This window comes from Acomys minous (assembly GCF_964271855.1).
Source record: "Acomys minous genome assembly, chromosome: 8".
In the NCBI taxonomy this organism is placed as follows: Eukaryota; Metazoa; Chordata; class Mammalia; order Rodentia; family Muridae; genus Acomys; species Acomys minous.
Window position 1 is genome coordinate 47,443,548 of NC_140489.1, and position 16,379 is coordinate 47,459,926.

Sequence of the window (16,379 nt, forward strand, 5' to 3'; positions counted from 1 at the left end):
TAAGCAATGTAGAATTTTTCTATAATTTTAGTTTTTATGGCTCTAGGAATGAAATATTCAGCTGTAGTACTTTGACAGTAGTAAAATTGAGTCAGTTGGTATTCAGAGACAGGGCTAGAAGAAAATAATTGTTAGTAATATAGTTTAATCTTTAATCTTTTAAATGCTGGGTATTCAAACCCAGGGCTTTTTACATGCTAAGCATGTACTTAGTCGTTGAACTGTACCCTCAACTCCTCAACTCAGTGTAATACTTTTGTTATTTGATTGGGATTACATAATCATCACCACTGAATAAGCCAAATGTACCTTGCTTTTTTTTTTTTTTTTTTCCTTTTCAGGGATCCTGTTTGCCTTTTTCACAATCGTCAATTAAGAAGCAAGCACTTGGCTATCAAAAAAATGAATGAAATTCAGAAAAACATAGATGGGTGGGAAGGCAAAGATATTGGACAGTGTTGTAACGAGTTCATAATGGAAGGGCCGTTAACCAGAATTGGTGCTAAACATGAAAGGCACATTTTTCTCTTTGATGGCTTAATGATCAGTTGTAAACCTAATCATGGACAGACCCGACTTCCAGGCTATAGTAGTGCAGAATACAGATTAAAAGAGAAGTTTGTCATGAGGAAAATTCAAATCTGTGATAAAGAAGATACTTGTGAATACAAACATGCTTTTGAATTGGTATCCAAAGATGAAAACAGTGTGATATTTGCTGCTAAGTCGGCTGAAGAGAAGAGTAACTGGATGGCAGCCCTCATCTCCCTCCACTACCGCAGCACTCTGGATAGAATGCTGGACTCTGTGCTGCTGAAGGAAGAGAACGAGCAGCCGCTGAGGCTGCCCAGTCCCGACGTGTATCGTTTTGTGGTGAAAGACTCGGAGGAGAACATTGTTTTTGAAGACAACCTGCCAAGCAGAAGTGGGATCCCCATCATTAAGGGAGGGACCGTGGTGAAACTGATCGAAAGGCTGACATACCACATGTATGCAGGTGTGTGAACCTAGAGTCGGGCCCAGTGCTGAAAATGCAGCAGAGCTGGGGGCAGGGCGGGAGGTAGAGTGCCTCACTAGTAAAAGAGCGACGAGACGTCAAAAGGACTAAATGATTCTTTAAGCATTTCTAAAACGTGCCATTAACTCCAGTGACAATAAATGTTCATAAAATGTTTATTTGTAAGATTAAATTTAAAAATAATCCTTATTCTACACAGTGATTTTTTTTTTTCCTTTCAAGCCGTGGTTTCTCTTTTAGCAATGACTGTCCTGGACTTGGCTTTGTAGACCAGGCTGTCCGCAAACTCATCTGCCTTTGCCTCCTGAGTACTAGGATCACAGGCGTGTGCCACTGTGTGCCTGGCTCCAGTGATTTTTGAAGCCAGCCTGGGCTACATAAGACCTTGTCTGTATTGGGGCGGTGGGGGTGGGGGAGAAAACATCTGTCAGTAAAAAGCTACATTGGGAAGAGTGAAAGTTAAAACTGAAAGGAAAGAAGGAAAAATGTGGTACTTGGAGTTACTTAAAATGGATAAACTAAACATGGAATCTATTCTTTGCTCTGCTCTTTCAGATCCCAATTTTGTTCGTACTTTTCTTACTACATATCGTTCATTTTGTAAACCACAGGAATTGCTAAGCTTGCTAATTGAACGGTAAGAAAGATATAATTCTCGTATGTTAACGTTTTTGTACTTTGCAAAGGTTCTCCTACTACTCAGTGGGTCTTAAACTGCTGGATCTCACCAGCAGTAGAACTGTTCTCTTCGCCGAGCTTACCTAGCCTCTGCTGCTGAGGGCTCTTCAGTGTGCCCCAGGGTTTTAAGTGGGAAACGGAAACCACAAGCTTAAAGGATAAAAACATGTGTTTTACTAAAGTTTATTTTTTTTCCTTAAAAATACTACTTTACCTTTTACTTTTACAATAAACTTGTGATAAGTTTCAAAATGTGTGCAAGGATAGAAGAATCATCCTGCCCCCAGGATTATTTTAAGATAGATTCTAGACCACAGATTTTATCTAAATATTTCTATATGTACCTCTAAAACAGTAGTTCTCAACCTTTCTAATGCTGTGGCCCTTTAATATAGTTCCTCGTGGTGGACCTCCAGCCATAAAATTATTTTCATTGCTGCTACTTCCTAACTATGATTTTGCTACTGTTAGGAATCCTAGTGTAAATATTTTTTGGAGATAGAGGTTTGCCAACAGGATTGTGACCCATAGGTTGATAACCTCTAGCTCTAGATAGTGTTTCTTATTTTTAAAAAATCATGTAATATTGAGCCTAAAAATGAACTATTTCTATATTATTATTTCTAAATATTAAGATTTGAAATGAAATTTATACTGTATATTAAGTGTCTTGTTTGTTTGTATTTCATTTGTTTGTTTATTTTTTGTTTTTCGAATCAGGGTCTCTCTGTGTAGCCCTGGCTGTCCTGGACTCACTGTGTAGACCAAGCTGGTCTCAAACTCAGAGAGAGATACACCTGCCTCTGCCTCCCAGAGTGCTGGGATTATAGGTGTGCTCCATAGTATCCAGCTTAAGTAACATTTTAAATGCTGTAATTTAAAATACAAAATGTGAACTATTTTTGTGCTGGTTAGTGCTACCTATACACTTTTTAAAAAAAAAATAAAAATAACAATACAGGAACCAGAAAGATGACTCGGGTTAAGAGCGTGTAACTGCTCTTCCAGAAGACCCTACATTGTCTGTAACTCCAATGCCTCTAGCCTCCATGGGCACCTGCACACACACACACACACACACACACACACACACACACGTATGTGCATACACAACCACACACACACAAACAAATAACATTAATAATAAGAATAAATTCTTAAAAGAAAAAATACAAGGGACTGGAGAGATGGCTCAGAGGTTAAGAACACTGGCTGCTCTTCCAAAATTCCTGAGTTCAATTCCCAGCAACCACATGGTGGCTCATAACCATCTATAATGAGATCTGATGCCCTCTTCGGGTGTGCAGGTATGCAGGTAGGCAAAACATAAATAAATATATCTTAGGAACGAAGGAAGGAAGGAAGGAAGGAAGGAAGGATGACAAAACAATACCCAATAGAACAAGACTGTTTGCTTATGTGAGTACTTTCTTACAGAGAATAAGCATAATTGTGTTTTCTACATAATGATAGAAAGGGTTGCTGAGCCAAAACATTTTTCCTGTTGCAGTAAAAGTCGCTGCAACAATTTATGAACAAATTTCTCCTCTTTTGATTTTATTCTAGGTTTGAAATTCCAGAACCAGAACCTACTGAGGCAGACAAATTGGCACTGGAGAAAGGCGAGCAGCCAATCAGTGCCGATCTGAAAAGATTTCGTAAGGAATACGTCCAGCCTGTGCAACTTAGGTTTGGCCCAAATCTCACATTTTAAAAATATTTTCATAGTATAGTTTACACACAAGTTCTTAGCTTTTAATACAAATACTTTTATTATTAGCTTCATTTCAGTTGTTTCCTATTTCTTTCTCTGTAAAGGTAATTATTAAATAAGTAGCCCTAAAGTAGCTTATTTATTTAAATATATCATGTTATTTGTATCATCTGTGTATGTCATGCGACAGATTATGTTTATACACCTTTTGTTTTTATTTTTTGCCTGTACATGTGTGTATGCATGTGTATAAGCATGTTCACATGTGTATGGCACATGTGTGTGAAGTCCCAAAGCTGACTTGTGGTGTGTCTTCCTTGACTGCTATCTGGTGAGGCAGGATAGTACAGCCAGCCAACTTCCCAGAGGTCCTCAGCGTCGCCCCACAGGAGAATCTGCTGAGATTATGTACCCACGGATAAACTTGCCCACTTCTTCCCTTTTATATCCCACTACGCTAATATAGTAATTGTGGATGCTCTGACAGTATATAGTATTTATGGAGGTTGTAGCTCTTTTTCTCCTCAGAATATCCAGACGTTTGATTCTTTAAGGAATAGTGAAAGTATATTTAATTATAGCAGCTATACGTTGCTAGGTACTTACCTGTTAGTGCTTTATCTTTTCTGCCTTACCCTTGCAATGCCATGTGGTTTTTTGTTTTTGTTTTGTGTTTTTTTTTTTCTGTAGTGCTAGGGAAATAACATAATTTTATGTCTACTTTAGGAAGTAAAAAAAATTTTTTAAAGGGGGTGGCAAAGTAGGGTTAAAACCCATGTCTGACTTCCTTAGCCAGCATGTTTTCTTTTTTGCTACTAAGCACCGACAGGTTTTTGTTTTGCTTTTCAAGACAGAGTTTCTCTGCCTTGGCTGTCCTGGAACTCTATTTTATAGACCAGGCTGGCCTTGAATTCACAGAGTTTCACCAGCCTCTGCCTCCCAAGTGCTAGGATTAAAGGCGTGTGCCACCAAGCCCCGCAAGACCCATACATCCTTTTGCTGCACCTCAGAAATATCATTTGTATCCCCTCTAATAAAGCTGTGTTCTGTGCCCAAAGGTACTGTTCTGATTGCTCCCTCCATAGACTGGTTTTATCTTCTTTAGAATTGAACCTAAATGGGTCATTATTATTTCATTTTAGACTGTTTCCATTTAACATCCTTTTGAGGTTGCTTATATCAGTAGTTTTAAATTTTATTGACATGGTAGAGTTTCATTCTGTGAATATATTAATTTATTTAGTTTCTCTTTAGAAAGACAAATGTTTCCCAATCTTTATTTTGACTAAAGCTCCTATAAACTTGATCATAAATCTTATTGTGAATATAACTCTATCACTTAGTGTGACCAGATGGCTCAGAATGACTAACTGGTAAGTTTAGGTCTGTGCTCAGGTATAAAAGAAATTATCAAAACTTTAATAAGCGTTGCCCGGAACAATCTCTGTGAGTCCCAGTGTTTCATATCCTCACCAGTGTTTAGAAGTGCCTGCTTTGTACCTTAGCTGTATTTCTGACCACATAACAGTTTCTCGCTGGTGATTTTGTTTTCCTTTAATGATTCAGGATGCTAAGAACTTTTATTTCTTACTGATTATTCAACTTGTATCATACAAAATTTGCTTAGAACTTCTTGCCTGTTTTGCTTGATCTTTTGTTCTTTAGCTGAGGTGTAGAGGTGAGCTGAGAAGGTTGCAATCTACTGCATTTTGTCAGGAAAACATTTTGCAAATATTTTTTTCCACATAGTGGCTATCCTGTCAGTTTTCTAGGAGATGTTTTGATAAGCTGAAACTTTTAGTTTTGATAAAGTTTGATGATAAGACTTTCTCCTTTCATATAACAGATTTAGAATTGTGTTGCTCTTGGAGGAAATGGGATTATTTTAATTGAGCTAGCATAAACTAAAAGCTAACAGTTCTGTGACTTTGGCGTTTTTCTAAGCTGCTGTACATGAGATACAATGAAAGCTAACTGTGGTCTTTCGTTCTGCTGTGAGGGAAGAATAGGATAGAACTGAAAAGAGTCATGTTCTAAAATATTGAAACAAAAATGCTAATGCAACTAATTTATATTACAGAATATCTGGGGGTAGGGAGTAGAAATCACATCTCTATAGATGATCAAATCTGTCTACTGGCAATATCATAAGTAACCATCTTGTGATAATACAGAACAAATGTTCTGTCCAAAGGAGTGTTTTTGTTTTTAGAAATAAACTACAAGATTATATACTTATTTGTAGCTTACAAAGAAATGATAGCAGTTGAATTCAAAATCAAATATACCAAATGCTAGTTTTCCATTATTATGTGGAAAATGCACCAAAATTTATATTTTAAAAATTATTTCCAGGGGCTTAGGGAAATGGTTACGAGCATAAAGTACTTGTTGTTGCAAGCATGAGGACCCAGCTTCAATTTTTAGCACCCATGTAAAAGTCTAAGCGTGGTAGTGTAGCGTGAGCCTGTTGTCCCAGCGCTGGAGAAGTAGAGGCAAGAGGATCCTGGGAGCTGCTGGCCAGACAGCCTAGCTTAATCAGTGAGCCCAGGTCCAATGAGAGACCTGTCGATGATGATGATGATGATGATGATGATGATGATGATGATGATGTTGTTGTTGTTGTTGTAGTAGTAGTAGAGGAATGATTGAAGACGACACATGATGTCGACTTCTACACATACATGTGCATGCACGCGTGTGCACACACACACACCTTTTCTGTGTAAGAATTTAAAAATATATTTTGTACTGTGGAACATTATTTTACATATGAATAAAGAACATGACCCTTTTCTTAACATAAATGAGTAATTAGGCACAGAATGAGGTTTCATACTTTAAAATACTTTCAAAGTGTTAATGTGGTGCCTGTCCTTGAAAACAGCCTGTTTGTATTTTGAACCACGTGTGGTACTGAGCACAGATTGGAGGCTTTACGTGCTGTGTTGCCTATGCCTGTGAAGCTCACTGCATCATTAGAAGCGAAAGGAGCGGAACTGAATGTCAGGATTTCACTCAGTGTTTCTTTCCATTTTACCAGGATCTTAAATGTCTTTCGCCACTGGGTTGAACATCATTTTTATGACTTTGAAAGAGACTTGGAATTGCTTGAAAGACTAGAATCCTTCATTTCAAGTGTAAGAGGTATATTATTTAAAGGCTTGATTGAATCTTATGTCATACATGAATTTACCGTGACTTTTAGTTAAAAAATCAATTAGTTATATTTAGAAAACTGAAATAATACTTGGAAAATTGCTGTCTGCTCTAAAGCAATCTCGTGTGTGTTTAGCGTCATCTGAGGCTGCAGAATCTTGCCTCCTCAGGAGTCTGTTGTCTGTTGTTCCTTTCCATCGGTGCTGTGGTGCTGAGCAGTCCCTTCAGCCCCTTTAAAGTTTTTGAGAGCACCTCTTTTAAAGAAGTAAAAAACCTCGTTTTTTCTTTTAAAATATTTCGGGGCTACCTTGCTGCAGTTTCAGGGGGCTCGAGTCCCGCTCCCAGTACCCCACCGTGACGCTCACAGTTGCCTAAACTCCGGCTCCAGACCATCTGGTGCCCTCTCCTGCCTCTGTGAACACCTGAACAAACAGGGTGCACATGAACACATGAGCACATATTAAATGTTTTTAATGATCTAGAGACTTAGAATTAGTAAATACCACAAATAGAAAGATAACCAGACATTCAATATTAGAATTAGACTGTATATAACTCTAGTTTTGAAAAAAAAAAAAAGGTAGGAGGATAGATAAACATTGCACATGATGCCATAGGTATGAACTTGCAAAAATGCAAACTTGGAAAAATCCACAGAACAAACATCACAGTTTCTTCAGCAAATAAATTGCAAGCATTTTGAGTGACAAAGGGAAGCATGTATATTAAAGAAAATAATGTATTGGCTAAATGTCATGTTTGTATTCTTTTTAATTGTATTCATGTGTATGACTATTTGCTTACATGCATGGCTCTGTGCCATAGAGGTAGAAGAGGACATTGGATCCTCTGGACCTGGAGACAGAATGGTGTAGGTGCTTGTTACTGAGGCTGGGTCCTTGGAAGATCAGCTAGTACTCTTAACCAGTGAGCCATACCTCAGCCCTTCGTGCCCTTTTAAAAACAAGTCAGCTATATGAAAACATTTGAGGGTTAAACTTTAATTCGAGCAAAATATTTGAAGACATTAAGTTATCAGTTTGCTAGGTGTGGTGGCACATGTCTGTAATACCAGCATTTGGGATTTAGAGTTTGAGACCAGTTTTTGGACCCCATAGCCAGAATTTATCTGAAAAAGGGTATTAGGGATCAATTTTTATATGTAACAATGATATTATAATTATTTTTGAGTTTTTAAAATCATATACTTAAATACGAGTGAAAAGACAAAGTATGTTGTAGTTGCTGAAGCCATGTAAAAGCTAATCTTGCCGTTTGCAGTTTTGTTTATTAAGTAAAGGGCATTTCTGGTTATTTGTTTTCTTTTGTTTTTCCCCCCTAGGGAAAGCTATGAAGAAATGGGTAGAGTCCATTGCAAAAATCATCAAGAGGAAGAAGCAAGCTCAGGCAAATGGAATAAGCCATAATATTACCTTTGAAAGTCCACCTCCACCAATTGAATGGCATATAAGCAGACCAGGACAGTTTGAAACTTTTGACCTTATGACACTTCATCCAATAGAGATTGCGCGGCAGCTAACACTTTTGGAGTCTGATCTCTACAGGTAGATAGTGCTGACTTCTTGCTTCATTTCAAGAACACTGGATATACTTTTTAGCTGCTCTCAGGGTTGTTCCTGTGTGCTTAAGAAGGGCTGTGAGGCAACACAGTGAAGAGAAACTGACCTCTCCCAGTTGTCTTCTGACCTCTCCTCTTCAAAGAAATAAGTGTGTGTGTGTGTACATGCATATATAATACACGCGTATTTGTTCTTGTGAGTGGGTGTTTTTGTTTTGAAACTGGCTCTTACTGTGCAGTAGCTGACTAAGCCTAGATTAGAGACAGCAGTTCCTAATGACGAGAAAATGACTAATTCCACAGAGTAGCAGCTGCTTCCACGGCAGTCATTTCTGACCTACTCCTCGTACTTCTTGGATTACTTTAGTCTGAGGTCAGCACAGCCAGGATGGATAAGGTTCTTGGCAGATAAATGAATAGAGTATTAAGTGAGGCAAGTCTTTTCCTCTTTCATTTACAGGCTCCAGTGGCTACTGTAGACCATATAGGTAACTGCTCCTATTGAAAAATAAGCCCTCTTTCGTATCCTGGATGGGTGTGGTGCTGTAAGCCTCATCCCAGCAGTCCTGAGTAGAGAGCAGGAGGATCAAGGGATCAGAGCCACTTTCAGCTACATATAGCAAGTTTAGGACCAACCTGAGCTATATGAAGCCTTGTCTGAAAAAAATAAACCAAAAAGTATAAATATCCTGGAGACATTATCCTCATCAGGAGTTTTTTGTTGTTGTTGGTTTTTGTTTGTTTTTGTTTTTGTTTTTAATTTAGTTTTTGTAATGGGTAGTTTCCTGTGTGAATGTCTGCATCAGGTTGCATGCCTGGTGCCTAGGGGTATGGACCCTCTGGGACTGGAGTTCCAGACACTTGTGAGCCACAGTGTGGATGCTATGAATTGAACTGAGGTCCTCTGGGAAAACAGCCAGTACTTTTAACTGCTGAGCTATCTCTCTAGTCTAGCAGCTTTTTTTTTTTTTAAACAGTTGCATAGGGAAAAGCAAGGCTATATAAACACTTGCACTGTGCAGACTGTGAAAGAATCAGATAAACCATCTTCATTAGAATTGTGGCTGTGGTTGCACTAGCTGTTCTACTCAGAATCTGACCTTTTTAACATGTCACCGAGTGTTTGTAAGCAGCCTATTAAGGTCATGCTAAGCCAGGTGTGGTGATGCACGCCTTTAATCCCAGCACTCAGGAGGCAGAGCAGGCGGATCGCTGTGAGTTCGAGGCCAGCCTGGTCTACAAATCGAGTCCAGGACAGCCCAGGCTACACAGAGAAACCCTGTCTCAAAAAACTGAAAAAAAAAAAAAAAAAAAAAAAAAGGCCATGCTATATTTTAAGTAATGTGGAAAGTGGTCTTTAAAATAGGTATATGTTGTGATTTGTGACATAAAAGAACTTGTCTCTAGAGACAACAAAGCGTATTGTAGTGATTAAAATTTTCCCTCATGAATGAATGTGATAGCAGTTTTTTTAAAAAAAAAAAAAAAACCATGTAGCTGGGTGTGGTGGCGCAGGCATGTAATCCCAGCACTTGGGAGGCAGAGGCAGGTGAATCTGTGAGTTAATGCATTTTTTTATTCTGTGATTTGCTAGAAGAAAGGTACCATATAGACATTGATACTGTATGTAAATTTCTACTGATAGAATAGTTCTAAATTTTAGAATAAGAAAACTTAATCTAAAAAAGCCAGGCATGGGGCATGTGCCTGCAGTGCCAGAACTTGGAAGGCTGGAGGGAGAAAATGCTGATGGGATAAAATGAAGTCGTATTCTAGTTTTAGAGGGTTTTATTTTTCTCCTGAGTAATAAAATATTTTTTCCATGTTTATGGCTGTTTGGGTCTGTTTGTGTGTGAACTAACTTGCTTATGTATTTCTCAGTTCATGTTTGGAAGTGTTTAGATAATTGTGATACTAATCTTCGTAGTGAGCTGTACTGACTGTTGTCCTTCTACAGGAAAGTGCAGCCTTCTGAGCTGGTAGGGAGTGTCTGGACCAAAGAAGATAAAGAAATCAACTCTCCAAATTTATTAAAAATGATTCGCCATACAACAAACCTCACTCTCTGGTTTGAAAAGTAAGTTTTCATTTACTCTAGCTGACGTTCCTTAGTAGTGATTTGCTAAGTCACAGTTAAGCTAAAACTCTGTTTTTTAAAGCGGTTTTTTGTTTTCCAAGTGTGGTGAAGAAACTTTTCTAAGCCGTGACTATTTTGTTGTTAGATGCATCGTGGAAGCAGAAAATTTTGAAGAGCGGGTGGCGGTGCTCAGTAGAATCGTGGAAATTCTGCAAGTGTTTCAAGATTTGAATAATTTCAATGGTGTGCTGGAGATAGTCAGTGCCGTCAACTCAGTGTCAGTGTACAGGCTAGACCACACATTTGATGTAAGTGTTAGCTGGAATATTTCTTCTTTTGGGAGGGCAAATAAAATTAACATAAGAGATTAACTATTTTTAAGCAAATGTTTTTAAAAAATCTTTACTTTCCCCTTGAATATAGAGATATAATTATTAAAGTATATATCTATGTATCAAGATGATATACTGGTAGATTATTTTCAGTGATATATTTGTAGTCTCATAAATGGCAAAGAATTTTAAGTATGTATTTAATATACAAACGATTTCTTAGTTACTTTTAATGTATAGTAAAAAAGAAATAACCCTTTCTAAAACCTAAAATTATTTTATTTTAAATTATAGATTGTTTTATTTTAAGTGATGAAGTAATATTTAATATTTAATAAATATTGGGAGATATAGAAGTATGCAGATTTCTTGTCTCTTAAATTAAAAATGAATATCATATTATATAGATATTTATGGCATGCATCTTATTTTTATAAACATTGTTCTATTTATTGGTTTAGTCTCAAAACAAGGTTTTATTTTTTAGTGGCTACATAGTTTTTCTGTCTTGTGGATGAATTATAATTTAGTTTGTCATTCTATTTGGGAACAACTAAGTTGTTTCTGATTTTTGTTTGGCTATATAATTTATCATGGATCATTCACATGTACGTTCGTTCGTTCATTCATTCATTCATTCATTCATTCATATGTCTCTTGTGAAACCCCAGTTCTTGCCCTGAATCAATTTCTGAAGACAGAAGTCCCTGGGTCAGGTTTTCTTTCTTTCTTTCTTTTTTCTTTTTTCTTTTTCTTTCTTTCTTTCTTTCTTTTATTTATTTATTTTTTTTTTTGGTTTTTCAGACTTTTGTTGCTTTTGCCAAGGAGTTTGCCTGATCATTACTATATTAAATTTTTACAGATTCCATGGGCCAAAAATAAAACTTCAAATTTCTTATCATATTTTGAAAAATAACTAGGGAGGTTAAATTTTTTAATGTATTTATTGGCCACTTTCATCTGGTCATGTCCTCTCATTTCTTTCTGGACATCTGTATTTTGCTTATGTATGTGAACTTTGTTAGCATGTTAGACGTTAAAACAGACCAGCTATCAGCCTTTAGTTTCTATATCAAGCAAAGTCTCCTCGCTATGGGTTTTTGCACCTACAAAGGTTTTTCCCAAGTGAGGTGAAGGCAGGAGCTCAAGTGTGTTATCAAAATGTTGACTTTAAAGACATGGGTTCTTAGCCAGCACTTGGGAGGCAGAGGCAGGCAGATCGCCGTGAGTTCCAGGCCAGCCTGGTTTACAAGAGCAAGTCTAGGACAGCCAAGGCTGCACAGAGAAACCCTGTCTTGAAAAACGAAAGAAAGAAAGAAAGAAAGAAAGAAAGAAAGAAAGAAAGAAAGAAGAAAGAAAAGACATGGGTTCTTATCATCTCTCTGGAAACCAGTCTACCATTATATGTTAAAACTAAACTCAGCTTGGGAGGCAGAGGCAGGCGGATCGCTGTGAGTTCAAGGCCAGCCTGGTCTACAAAGTGAGTCCAGGACAGCCAAGGCTACACAGAGAGACCCTGTCTCGAAAAACTTAAAAACAAAACAAAACTAAACTAAACTCAGGCACCCTCCCAGAGCAGAATCATAGACTGTAAGTTAGCTGGATACAGACTGGTGACTCTAGCATTGTTGCACCTGGTGTTCACTGTTGAATGATTGGGTGCATTGCTGCGTTGTCCTGTGCCTTGTGATGGTGAGTGTAAGCAGGTCCCTGATCTAATGTTTTGTCTCTCTTATTAAATCCTTCCTGATGCTCAATACTTAAAGCAGGAGGATTGAGAGTTCAAGGCAGGCCTCCACTGCATAAAACAAAACAAAACGAAAGAAGACTTTTAATTTAGTAGGAAATGTTTAATATGGGGTGAAGTTGGGCTCTGATTTTACTCTTTGTTCTATATGGCTGCTCAGTTGCTCTCCTTTATCCCAAGTTCATTTCCCCCACATTGCTCTATTGTGCCTGCTGTATCATAAATTGGGGATATATATGGGTTTGTTTCTGATACATCTAATTTTCAACCTGTTTGATTTTTTTCTGAACTGCATATCTAAAATATCTAAAATAAAATACCTGAAATACTTTAGAATCAACTTTAGTTTCACTTTTTAAAAAACTCTGAAGTCTAATAGGAGTTGTGCTTAGATCTGTAAGTCACTGTGAGAGGCTGACTGACAGGTCTACAGTAATGAGCCCGCCTAGCCAGGAATGTGGTAAATCTCTATGATTTCATGGCAAATGCCTTCACTCTATTGTTATCTATATTGGAATTTTTTAAAAATCATTTCCTTTTTTATAAAAAAAATTTATATCTAGAAATACAGTTGAGTTTTGTTTGGCTTTTCTATATAGCAAGATTGTTGAATTCTATTAACAGTCTACATATACATTTGGGACTTTCCCTTCAGGGACAGTCAGTTGTGACTTCTGGGAATAGCGACAGTGTTCCCTGACCTTTTTCTCCTCTTGTTCAAGTTGTAGAGACTTGTGTAGAGGAGTAGAGAAAAGCTATTAAATAGGCACATTTGATATGATGCTTGGTTCTCAAGTATGTTTGCTGGGAGTTTGTGTTTATATATATGTGCTTATAATCCTCATTGGATTTTAAGTTTTCTTACCTTCCTACATTTTTCTTTCCTTTTTAAAAATATTTTTCCCCTACATTTTCCTTATTGCTAAGGTTTACCCTCAACCTCATAGGAACACTTAGTCCTGAGGGATTTTAGTCCTTCTTTCTGACACTGTAATTTACACCTTGATGATTAAAATGATAAAAAAAATAAGGTCCTGAGGGAGAATTTTTAAATTCCTGAATCTTCTAGCTTATAATAAAAAGAACACAAATTCTTAGTTTTTATATTTATAGATTAAAAAAGTAGAATGACACATTTTAGCAGTGTCTAAAGAAATAAGACTCACAATTTTTATTGTTGTTTTGTTTTTCAAGACAAGGTTTCTCTGTATAACCTTGACTGTCCTGGAACTCACTCTGTAGATCAGGCTGGCCTCAAACTCGGAGATCTGCCTGCCTCTGCCTCTTGAGTTCTGAGATTAAAGGTGTGCACCACCACCATTGGGCAAGCACAATTTTTAAAATAATTTTAAATATTTGTGAAGTTTTGTAAATTCTACAGTTCTATATTCTTATGGATCTTTTGATATGATTGAATTATATGCAAGAATTATATTAAACTTACATGTTTTAAAGGGATTGCAGGAAAGGAAGCGGAGAATTTTGGATGATGCTGTGGAATTAAGTCAGGATCACTTTAAAAAATATCTAATAAAACTTAAATCAATCAATCCACCTTGTGTGCCTTTTTTTGGTAAGTTATAAATATTGTAATTTTAAGATGAATGTGAGGTAACCAAAAGAGTGTCTTTCTATATAGGTTGTCTGTATTGATAAAAACAATAAAAATCTCCATTTCCTTGTCTGTATAATGAAGATCAAGATAATTGCCTCTTAAAATTGTTGTAAGATTTTAAAATATTTTATATATACTACTTAACATAGTCTTGTGAAGACTCTTATAAATTACAACTGTTACTATTATTTATTTGTATCACATCTACATTGGTTGTAATTATTATTATAAAAGTGCTTTCACAGAGTCTTTATAAAGTCTTTTAAATTCAAAATTACATTATTAATATAAATTACATTGATCAAAGCTTTTTAATGTGAACCTTTCTTAAATGTAATTATGCCTAACAGTAGATGTACACTCTGAGAAAAGCTTTATTAGGCAGTTTTATGTAAATATCATAGAGTATGTGTATACACACCTAAATGGTACAAGCCAGTCATTTAATAGGACCTCTTTGGAGTTGTTGTCTTTGCTATTGTTTCTTTTAGATGGAGTGTCACATATTGTCCAGGTAGGTTTCAAACTCCAGTTCTGCCTCATTGTGCCATACCCTTAATGCAGCCTTGAGACGCAGTGAATAAGAGGCATATGGGCTGGTGCCAGCACAGCTCAGCACACTGTTCTACAGTAAACTTTTTTCCTTATAAGTAAAATTACACCCTAAAATAATGATAAAACTATAGCATAGAAATGCACAAGCCAGTCACATAACTTTTGCTGTCCACCTGATGAAGTTATAGTCCTGGATCTTTATATGATGGGTCAGCAGCAGTCTGCTTGTTTATAGTAGAGTCGCCAGAAGCACCCGAGTCAAGCATTGTGCTATAATGCTACCACACTGTAACAATTTCCTCAGCTCCCTTTTATTTGGGGGGCACAGGGTTCTGGTGATTAAAATATACTATAGTACTGAGCTGTACTCCAGCCCTTTATTGTAATCTCATGGTGCCATTGTTATATATTTTGTTCATAGTTCAAGCGTAATTATGTGGCACCTGGCTGGCTTCACTGGTGGACTTAGATTATTGCTTAAACCAAGGTTTTTTTTTTAACCATAGCACTATCGATGGAAGTTGAAAGGAAAAAATAGTTTATTGTGAAGGCTTGGCAATCACATTGTAGTATATTTAGCAGCCTCCTGACCTCCTCTTCACTAGAGACCAGTGGTACCCCAAACTTGTAATTACCAGAAATGTTTAAAGATATTCCCAACTATCCCTTAGATGGCAAAATTGCCTTTAGCCAAGACCCACCAATCTAAATGAATCCGTAATTATGCATAAAAAGGGCTTAGAACCTTTTCCCCCTAGATGATGAGCTCTGAGAAGCAATTTGTCTTACAGTTCTTAAGCAAAGCTGCTTGATTTGTTGATAGTTGCTTAAAGATAATTGGCATTAAATATTTTAAATCTAATATTAAAACATTTGATTGGACTAAATTTTAATACACAGTGGTGGGATATGCTTAGCTTGCCATTCTCAGAATGTAGCCTTTAATTTTAGTGAAGGATAGTCTTCGTTTTCTTTATATTTTACACGCTGTTACAAATTGTTCATAGAGAGTTACTTGCTTTCCAGAAGTGTGACTACTGAGTTCAACTCCACCAGACCAGTTGTCCTCCCAAATGACTCAAATGACCAGGCTTAAAATAACTAGATTTTTTTGTGTGTGTGACTAGGAATATATTTAACAAATATTCTGAAGACTGAAGAAGGGAACAATGATTTTCTAAAGAAGAAAGGGAAAGACTTGATTAATTTCAGTAAGAGGAGGAAAGTGGCTGAAATTACCGGAGAGATTCAGCAGTATCAGAACCAGCCTTACTGCTTACGGACGGAACCCGAAATGAGGGTAGGGGTTTCCTTACTTGTCTTTGAGGAGATGGCACTGGGTCCTGGGTCACGTAATGCACCATGTTCTCTGTTGCCTGGGAAGTAAGCTGCACTTCAGATAGCAGTGTAAGTGCCCTATGCTGTGCTGCCACACTAGCAGTCACCAATGTTGAGACCTTCTGAGAGTCCTGCTTCGCTGTGCAGTTCAAGCCGCTCCTCCAAATGGACCAGCATAACATCGAACCCTTAATGTGTTCACTGTGAAGGGTCTGGAGAATAGTAGATACATAAGCATCCCCGAGGGTTTTTTAACACTCTGTCAGTTGTGGTTCATTTTGGAGGGTAACATAGAAAAATGTAAAGCTCTATGTAATTGTCTTTTAAATTACTTTTGAATATACCTTAATCCAGTTATCGCCGATTCTGTTCTGCTTATCTAAAATGTGCTGTGGGTTTTAGCCATAGTCTTAATTGTATAGTCTTGGTTTTAAGTGCAGAGTCGAATGAGCAATTTTGTTTGTTTGTTTGTTTGTTTGTTGCTGTTGTTTGTTTTTCGAGATGGAATTTCTCTGTGTAACACCTCTGGCTGTCCTGGAACTCACTCTGTAGACCAGGCTGGCCTTA

General features: G+C 37.1%; 1 protein-coding gene across 2 annotated transcripts in view; it reads left to right on the forward strand.

Moving 5' to 3' along the window:
• Positions 1-16,379, forward strand: part of SOS2 (SOS Ras/Rho guanine nucleotide exchange factor 2) — an 86,123-nt gene that overhangs the window by 59,525 nt on the left and 10,219 nt on the right. For both annotated transcript variants that reach the window (XM_084793242.1, XM_084793243.1), the window contains exons 10-18: positions 342-997; positions 1,574-1,655; positions 3,263-3,385; positions 6,454-6,557; positions 7,912-8,134; positions 10,106-10,225; positions 10,371-10,533; positions 13,760-13,877; positions 15,602-15,774. In XM_084793242.1, the coding sequence (XP_084649368.1) occupies positions 342-997; positions 1,574-1,655; positions 3,263-3,385; positions 6,454-6,557; positions 7,912-8,134; positions 10,106-10,225; positions 10,371-10,533; positions 13,760-13,877; positions 15,602-15,774 (1,762 nt within the window). The remainder of the gene's footprint in view (positions 1-341; positions 998-1,573; positions 1,656-3,262; positions 3,386-6,453; positions 6,558-7,911; positions 8,135-10,105; positions 10,226-10,370; positions 10,534-13,759; positions 13,878-15,601; positions 15,775-16,379) is intronic.